Source organism: Solanum tuberosum, unplaced genomic scaffold (genome assembly GCF_000226075.1).
Source record: "Solanum tuberosum cultivar DM 1-3 516 R44 unplaced genomic scaffold, SolTub_3.0 scf00273, whole genome shotgun sequence".
Classification (NCBI taxonomy): domain Eukaryota; kingdom Viridiplantae; phylum Streptophyta; class Magnoliopsida; order Solanales; family Solanaceae; genus Solanum; species Solanum tuberosum.
In genome coordinates, this window is record NW_006239195.1 from 538,751 (window position 1) to 548,892 (window position 10,142).

At 31.4% G+C, this 10,142-nt stretch overlaps 1 protein-coding gene across 1 annotated transcript; it reads right to left on the bottom strand.

Moving 5' to 3' along the window:
* Positions 1-1,670: 1,670 nt before the first annotated feature.
* On the bottom strand, positions 1,671-8,171 carry LOC102578251 (AT-hook motif nuclear-localized protein 1-like). Its single transcript, XM_006358303.2, has 5 exons — positions 7,340-8,171; positions 4,076-4,143; positions 3,621-3,752; positions 2,964-3,125; positions 1,671-2,178 (listed from the first exon to the last, which is right to left on the bottom strand). Exons 1-5 carry the CDS (start codon positions 7,713-7,715, stop codon positions 1,942-1,944), a joined length of 975 nt encoding a protein of 324 aa, XP_006358365.1. The 5' UTR covers positions 7,716-8,171; the 3' UTR covers positions 1,671-1,941.
* Positions 8,172-10,142: the final 1,971 nt, after the last annotated feature.

Below are 10,142 nucleotides of genomic sequence, written 5' to 3' on the forward strand. Positions count from 1 at the left end.
TTTTAAACTTTAAAATTTAAATTCAATATAAAGTTATAAACTTTAAAATTTAAACTCTTTGGAAATTTCCGGTAAGACCCGGTTCCGGTAACGAAATCCGGTAACGAGGACTAGTTTCGGTATCGGTTCCGATAAAACCGGTCCTGTTGATCCGGTCCTGTCCGTTTGCCAGCCTTACCCCCAACCCCAAAAATTCAAACGTTATTTTTGCATAAAGCCAAAATCGCTAGTAATTATGTCAATGGACTTGTTCACAAGCCTTATAATTAAGGGTGTACAAGTCAAACCGTAAAGTCAAATCGAACCGACGAATCAAATCAAACCGAAAAAAAAAATGATTTGTGGTTTGGTTTGGTTGGTGTGGCAGTTGAAAAAAAAACCCGACCACTCTTAGTTTGGTTTGGTATTAAAAGAAAAAAGGGAAAAGGATCAAAAATACCCTTAACGTATTGGAAATTGCTCAAAAATATCCTTCTTCCACCTATTGGATCAAAAATGCCCAAGTTAAAATTACCCCTCCTTTTAACAGAAATTGATGTGGCATAAATAATTTTTTAAATTAAATATGTGGCATTATTTCTATTGGTCCAAATTTAATTAAAAAAATTATTTATGCCACATCAGTTTCTGTTATAAGGAGAGGTAATTTAAACTTAAATTTTAATTAAATTTGGACCAATAGAAATAATGCCACATATTTAATTTAAAAAATTATTTATGCCACATCAGTTTCTGTTAAAATGAGGGGTAATTTTAACTTAAATTTAACCTTAAGGGCATTTTTATCCAAATAGATGGATGGAAGGGCATTTTTAATCTAATAGGTGGAAGAAGAGTATTTTTGAGTCATTTCCAATACGTTAAGGACATTTTTGACCCTTTTCCCAAGAAAAAAGGTCAAACCAAACCCAAACTAAACCGACATAATATATATATAAAATTTTATTTTATTTATAGATAAAAAATTTATTTGTAATCTACTTTGTTAATATATTTTTAGTTAGTTTATAGTTTTCAATGTTTATATATTTTATTTCAAATTTGGGCTTGTAAAATTTGTAAATATTTTATTTTGTATTAAGATCCGAAGTTACAATTATATTATTATAATTTTTCAAATTCGAAGTTAACAATTTACTTTGTGAATATTTTGTTTTGTATTCAGTTTGCCTGTAGCATTTAATCTTATTAATTTAACATAATGAATGTTGATATTTCAAAAAAAATATTCTGTATTCGTGTGAATTTTACAAATTTTCAAAAATTTCTATTCATTTAACATTTTTTAAGTTTAGCTTATCACACAGATAAATGAAAACATATTTGATCTCTTTTTCAAATACTGTATAGTTGTAAAAAACTAAAAAAACCGACTAAAGCCGAAACCGAAAAAACTGACTTTATGTGATTTAATTTGATTTTTAAATTTAATAAACCGACATAATTGATTTAGGTTTTTTTTTAATGAAAAACCAAACCAAACAAAACAGACCTATGTACACCCCTACTTATAATATACAACAAACCATTTAGCTATATGCCTATGGATTTGTTCTTAAGCCATGTACAGACCACCATCTGTCACACTATGAAGATGATCAAATCCAAATCGTCCGCTTCAATTGAGAAGAGACGATATAGGAGAAAATAAATTTGGTCCGAAAAACATATCAATCAATCGTTCATGGGAGGGGTTTGATTTTCCTGTAGGTAATTATAATAGTTCACACACATTCCATGAGGAGAAGATGATCAATTTACCTTGGTTCTAACTTACTTAACATAAATCCTGATGAAACCAATTATACATCTACAACAAAAACTAGTTCGGATTACTAGACATACCTCAACAGGAAAATGACATGCTCGAGGTTGACAAACAAGTTAAACAACAAATGGATGTGAGAATCAAGGATCAATCAAATAAGAACGGACGGACTCCTATGCAGGCAACGTTATGTTGATGTCAGCTGTCTTACTTCTTGACTCAGTTGCCAACGATGATGACCAGTTAATCGAGGAAGCGGGCATAGTAGGTTTTGCTGAAGACTGATTATATGATGGTTCTTCAATATCTGGACTAGATAGAGGAACAACAGCAGCTGTTATAGGCTCCAATTTGTTTTTCTTCGTCTTTTGTTCATGTTGATTTCCAGCAAGGAAGCTCCCCACAACAATCTGATTCACAACAAAAGAAAAAACAAATGTTAATTCACAGCTGAATATGTTGTTGTTCGTATACTTCGTTGTTGTTGTCCGTATACTTTGGAACCAATCATACCATGTAGGTAGCAACTTGTCTTGAATTTGCCCGGAGCTCAAGTGTGAAATCGGTGGGTTCCACGAGTCAACATATTTCGGGAAAAAGGTTAAGATTCATCCCTTAACTTTGTCACAAATTTTACCGCTTCATATTTGTCAAAAGAGGTTAATTTTTGCTCACCGACTGTGGAAAAGAACCTCAACCATACGAAATATCTTAATTTTTCTATTTGATATACTTTAAGATCATTCATATCTTTACTATTAGCAAATTGTCTCGTATTCTCCTACCTCAGGTATAACGGAGGATAATTTTAAATCATTATGGATGAATTTACTGAAGTATTTTGACACATGGAATCCAATTTACTGAAGTATTTTGACACGTGGAATCCGCCAAGTCCATACTGGAGACCCGTCAAGTCAAGGGAAAATATGATACGATTTGCTAACAACAAATATATGAATGACCACAGAATATAACGGAGGATAAGTCGAACAACAGGGTAAAATTGAACCTTTTTTTCTGTTTTGAAAACAACTATTCCATAATTTCGGGTGGATAACTTAGGAAAGAGAGTAGATGACATGCTATGACGGGTCAAACTACACTAAACGTGTGAAATCAGAGGATATAAGTAAAAAATTATCGCCAAAATATGCACAATGTTTCCGTCAAACAACCATAGAAGAAACAATACCTGGACAGGACCGGCAGCAACTAGTAGACCCGCAACTCCACCTCCAACAACACGTCCATCAGGGCTTGCTAGAGAAACGCTCATTCCTCCGGATCTGTTTCTCATTCCTCCTGTCTCGGATGGCATAAATGATCCAGTCAATGACAGTATCTCAAACCTCCCCTGCAGGAACAACAGAAGGAGGAAGGTTATGCACAAATGTCAACCAGATAAATATGCGCAAAGACAACGCCTTTCATCAATTTCCATATAGGAAGGAAGGTGCAATCCCGGTATTACAATTCTTGCATTATAAAACCCTGCATAATTTTGTTTCTGAACTAAACGACCCCTTAAAGTAAAGTAGATAAAGGCTTCTACATAACCATAGTCAATAGATGAAGTTCCCACTTGATAGACTTGTACACTTACTATTGTCTATATAGACTTAACCCCATAACAAGACAAGGATAATAAATTTTACAATATCTGGAATTTAATGATTTAGTCTAATTTGACTTGGGACTACTTGAAGATACATGTTGAATTTCCAACAAACGCGAAGAGAATTGTTGAAGATCTTTCACGTTTAAACCTCCGAAGAAGAGGTAAAGATGCCACTGAACAGTATGAATGATAAGATTAACCATAATATGAAAGAATAACTAGCTGCAGCACCTCATACGTCAATGTGCCACCAGAAGAGTCTGGTTGACGCAGTGTAACACTTGAAATTACACCGTTTGCTGAAAGAATGCATATTGCTCGAGGCCCTTGTTGAGAGAATGATATAATCTTCATGGTGACATCCTAAAATGAAAACCAAAATAACGATAATGAAGTTCAATATATAATAGTCCTAAAACATGCATGTATACGGTTGCCACTTGCCATGAAATTAATCCGAGAAAAATGACTAATTAATTATTGAGAATTCGAGATGTACTAGCAAGTGAAACAATTGACGATGAATTGCACATCATATTTGAGTACTGTATGAAAAAAAGAAATTCATGCAGTACGTATACTGAATGAGAGAAAGGGCTATATGTGTGATTATCAAGACACGTTACGCGAAGCACCAAACTAACAAAGTTCCAATGAAAATCACATACTTAGGCTAACAAATTTACCTCTCCAGTATTAACGGTGATAATATGGGGCGTAAAATTAGCACCAACGGAGCATGAGACCCATTCACCTACAGAAAAAATTCAAACATTAAATCACCTTCAAACACGCTTACACACCTGTAACTAAAATGCTCATTGATATTTAAGAATAGTTTTCCACCCTCCAGGAAAATATATAGGATAAAAAACAAAGCTCAATTAATTATATCATGAAGTTCAAGTTTTGTTGAAATTTTAGCGACTTTGTACGTATATATCTACAATCCGGATCAGATGTTGGATTCAATTGAACTTATTGATTAAATGTTACACACACGCCTCGACTTTCATAAATAAAGGATAAGGTTGTATATAATAGACCCAATATGGTCCAACCCTCTTAGACCCCAAGCATAGCTGGAGCTTAGTTCATTGGACTACCACACACCTAGACGTTTTTTTCTTTTCTATATACGACCCTTATCAAAATGATGGGATCAATTGAACCCATTCATTATATGCTACAATGTGATTCGACCGTTCACTAAGTCAACACATAACTAGAGCTTAGTGCACTGAACTAAGAGAACACCGCAATTTTTTTTCTTTTTTTATATAGTTCAAGAGCATATGCACGTACAAGCAAACGGCTACATCAACCACTAAATAAGCAGTAAAAAAGTTCAAATATTTACCTGAATTTTCAACATCCATCTTAGGCATATTAGGCTTAATTAGGTCGGATTTTCCCCATTATACGTTTGAAATTATGAGTTCAAAAATTAATATTTGTTGAAAAATTAGTGACTTTTTACACATATATGACCTGCATCGAAACGTTGCGTACAATTGAACACATAGATTATATGCTACATACGTGTCAACTTACATGAATTCAAGCTAAGACAACAGACTCAACGTGGTTCACCGGACCGGCGGACCCTACACATAACAAGAGCTTAGTGACTAACTAACCCAACTGACTAGATTTACCCCTATTATACATTTGAAATTATGCATTCAAACTTTAATATTCATTTGAAATATTAGTGATTTTTTACACGCACGTAAATATGACCAGCATCGAAACGTTGCATTCAATTGAAACCATAGATTATATGTGTGTCTACTTGCATGAAACTCAATATAGTCCAACCAGTCGGACCCAAAACATGAGATAATGGCGAAACTAGGAATTTTGTTTAAAATGTTCAAAAATTTAATATATATCTTTAAAAAGAATAGTTTTTAACATATCTGTATAATATATATTTTTGATGAAGTCTATGTAGCTACATAATAACCCGAGCTATTAATCCACCACTAAATAAACATTATAGAAAAGTTCACATCTTTACCTGATTTTTCCCATTATACATGTGAAATTATGAGTTCAGAAATTAATATTTGTTGAAATTATGGTGATATTTTACACACATGTGCACCGTGCGCGTGCACACACACACATATATGACATGCATCAAAACGTTGCATTCAATTGAACCCATAGATTGTATACTACATACGCGTCTACTTGCATGAATGCAGGCTAAAACTACATACAATAAACTCAAATGTGGTTCAATCCTCTACCGGATCCTACACATAACGCAACGGCAAAGTCGGGAATTTTTGCTAAGGGTGTTCAAAATATTAATATATATCTCTATAATAAAGTAGTTTTTGACCTATATGTATAATATATATTTTTTCATGAAGTCTGCGTAGCTATGCCACAACCCGAGATATCAATCCATCACTAACTAAACATTAGAAAAAGTTTAAATCTTTACCTGATTGATCTGCCAAAATCCATTTTAACATTTCTTCTTGGTACTAATAATAAATTGTATAGTTTTTTCAGGATTCCTATTATACATTTGAAATTATGAGTTTAGAATTTAATATTTATTGAAATTTTAGTGATATTCTACACACACGTGCGGCATGCGTGCGCGCACACATGTATATATGACCCGCATCAAAATGTTGCGTTCAATTGAACCCCCATAGATTATATACTTCATATGCATCTACTTGCATAAATACAAGCTAAGATTGTATACAATAAACTCAATGTGGTTCGACCCTTCACCGAACCCTATACATGATGCGACAGCAAAGCTAGGAAATTTGGCTAAGGTTATTCAAAAATTTAATTTATATATCTAAAAAAAAGTAGTTTTTGACCTATATGTCTAATCAGAGACAATGACTTACTTCTGAATTTTATAACAATGATTTCAAGTGTTAATAACTGGGTTCTAAACTTAATATTTGTACATATATATAATATATTTTTTCGATGAAATCTATGTAGCTACGCCACTAACAACATAACAGTAGTTTAGTACATCGAGATAGTTTACACACACGCGGCATGCACACAGACACGTGTACATGACCTACATCGAAACGTTACATTCGATTGAACCCAAAATGGATTATATGCTACATACGCGTCCACTTATATGAATGCAAGCTAAGACTGCATACAATAAACTCAATGTGGTCTAAGATTGTTAAAAAATTCAATTTATATATATATATATAAAAGTAGTTTTTGACCTATATATGTATAATCAAAGGCGAAATCAGAATTTTAATTTTATGGATTCTGAATTTTATAACGACAATTTCAAATGTTAATAACTTGGTTTTAAACTTAATATTTGTACATATTTAATAAATTTCGTAATAGAAATACACTAGTTTAGCAAAAGTTACTAGGTTTCTAACTCCGCCCATGTATAATATTATATTTTTTCGATGAACTCAATGTAGCTACTCCACTAACAACATAACGGAAGTTCATTACATCACGATGGGTTTCTAGCTCCGCCCCTATGTATAATGTAACTTTTTCGATGAAGTCTATGTAGTTACTCCACTAACAACATAACGAGAGCTTACTACAGCGAGATGGGCTTCTAGCTCCGCCCCTATATATAATGTAACTTTTTCGATGAAGCCTATGTAGTTACTCCATTAACAACATAACGGAAGCTTACTACATCGAGATATGTTTCTAGCTCCGCCCCTATGTATAATATAACTTTTTCGATGAAGTCTATGTAGTTACTCCACTAACAACATAACGGAAGCTTACTACATCGAGATGGGTTTCTAGCTCGGCCCTTGGGTACAATATTTCTTTTCTCGATGAAGTGTATATAGTTACGCCACTAACAACACAAAGTAAACATAACGGGAGCTTAATACACCAAAATATTAATCTACCACTAACTAAACATTTTAAAAAAACAAAAAAGTTAAAATCTTTACCTGAATTTTCAACCTCCAACTTAGGCATATGAGGCTTACTAACTAATCCGACCGGCCGGATTTTCCCCCGTTTCTCCGATGAGAAATCAATCACCGGCGACGACACAGGAGCCGCCGACGAAATCGGCTTCGGCGAAAGCGCTGCCGCCGTAGACGGTACAGCAACTCCATCTGGTCCATATTTTCTTGGTCTACCTCTCTTCTTCTTCACTAACGCCAGTGCTCCGGCGCCGGCACCGGTGGCCGGAGTTGGTGCAATAGTCATTATTTGAGGTGCTGATCCAGAAACTTGACTGGGATTTTCAGTGGTCCTAGGTGCCACATGGTAATCTGATGGTGCATCTGATCCCACCACTGTTACTCCACTCATACTCATATTTAATTATTTTTAAAAAAAAAAAAATCACCAAGAAAATCAACAAATTAAAAAAATCACCTTTTTATTCAAAAACCCATCATTTTTTCTAAAGTGAACAGCAAAAAAGACTAAAAAACAAGAACTTAGAACTCAAAATAACCAAAAATGAAAAATGAAGATTAAATATTTATTAAATCTTACCAGCTAAAAAAGAAATACAGAAGGATTAAACTGGAAAAAAGATGAAGCTGTTCATTTTTTTCAAGTTTGAGGAAGAAAAGAAAAAAACAGAGCAAAACAGGGGAAAAAATTATTTAGCTATTTTTGAGAAATAATGAGCGAGATTAAAAGAAAAAAAGATTGAATTTTTAGCTAAAATAAGTGATGAGAAATTGTGAAAAATGGAGTTTTTGTAGAGTGAAAAGAAAAGGGTAATTTGGATTTTGCTTATTTTCCTAACTTTCTTCAGATTGTCTGAATCGTAATTGAAGGAAATAATAATAATAATAATAATAATAATGACAAGAAAAAAAGAATGATTAAATATTAGGTAATTAATTAATTAATTATGGAAAGCAGGAAAATTATGTGTTATGGTTAAGAAAATATTTGGAGTCCGGTGAAAAAAAAAGAAAAATTTGAAATTTTAAAAATTAAAAATTAAAAAAAAAATTAAAAAGTTTGTAGTTGGGAAAAGTGAAATTAGGTTGCCAAGGCATGAAGACAACCATTTTCTCTCTCTCCTTTTAAAAAAAAATAATAAATAAAAATTTAAGGAAAAAATAATGAAGTACATACCCAACAATTTGTATTTTTATATCAAAAGATAATATATTATTTCCCATCCATTGTTGCTTTATTATTTATTTAATAAGGCTTTTTTTTTAATGGTTAAGCAAATACAAACAAAATGTATGAATACAAAGAAATATGTTATATAGTTTTTTGATTGAGATGATTTTGGGACATGTAAAAAAGAGGAATACATATACATAAGTGAGGAGATACGAAAGGTTGGCGAGTGATAGATTTGAAGAAGAATCGAGGAAGAATTCATAAATATGATTAGAGAGAGCATGACACATATTTAACTTAACATATCAAAAATATGATATCAAATTGGAGAACATAGAGATCAACGTTTAATGTTAGATGATTAGTTGATAATTAGATATTTACAAGAGTTCTAGTCTAGAGAAGCAAATTGCTCACTTATTGAGTTATTGTATTATCATTGTTATATTACATTATTCTATTTTTTAAAATTGTATTATTAATATATATTATTTCTTTTACTTTAACTATCTTTACTGCTTTTATTGTTATATTTCTCTTTATCTAATATTTTTGTTATACTAGCTTTTTATGTCTTGCATTTCTTTAAAATTTGTTCAAAAAATAAAGGTAAATTTTGTGTATTTCTTATTATTTTTTTCAAATTTCATTTATAAGATTATACTAAATATGTTATTGTTGTATTTTTCTTTTAAAAAAAAGTGTGATTTAACTTGTGAATAGTAAAGAAGAAAAAGTAAAAAGAAGAGAATTTCTCAATAACAATTTTTGAAAAAAATAAATAAATTACACAAACAAACTTTTTTTGAAAAGCAATTATGCTAAAAGTCTAAAAAATATTTCAGTTGTTTTTTTTATTGTTTAAAAATTCTTAGAACAAACACATTTTTATTTCTTACTACTTTTATTATAAAAAAAATTCAAATTAAGGAAAAAATATATTTTTAAAATTCCATTATATATATTGTAATTTGCCTTTTTTTCCCTTTCTTGTGAATTATTTATATCTTTTTTTCCACTTCTTAATTTTTTCTGGATTTATTTTCCATTTCTGGTTAATGCTAATCCTTCTTTACTGCTTACTTACATCACTAATGTACAATTTTCAGAGTGCACGTAGTAATACATCATTATAATTTCTTTATTTTTTATTCAACTTTATTCTTTCTCGGTAGGAAGTTATTTTTATTTTATTTTATTTTCATATTTTCCTTTTAACTATTTAAGTAGCTAAGTGTAAGCTGTTACATATGAGAGGAGAGAAAGTTATAAGAAATTATAAGAGGATTTTAAGTAAAATTATAATTTTAAATGTAATATCTGAAGAAAGTATTTTACGAGAAAAATCTAGAAATAGGTGAATTTCTTACCTATTTTTTTGTGTTTGATATGTAAGTAAAAATTATTATTTTAAATTAATACTTTGTATATAATTTAGACAAATATTATAGAATGCGTGAGCAGGAGGTAGGGGTGTGGAGTGGTGGGGATTAGAGCTGTGAAACTTAAGATTAAGTGTGTCGGAAGGTGGAGATGACACAATTAATATAAAATGTGATCACTTGTTGAATTTGTTTTATTTAATTACGATTAAGTTATATGTTTTCTCACTTTAATTTTTTTAAAATGAATCTTGGGTCAAATTTAATC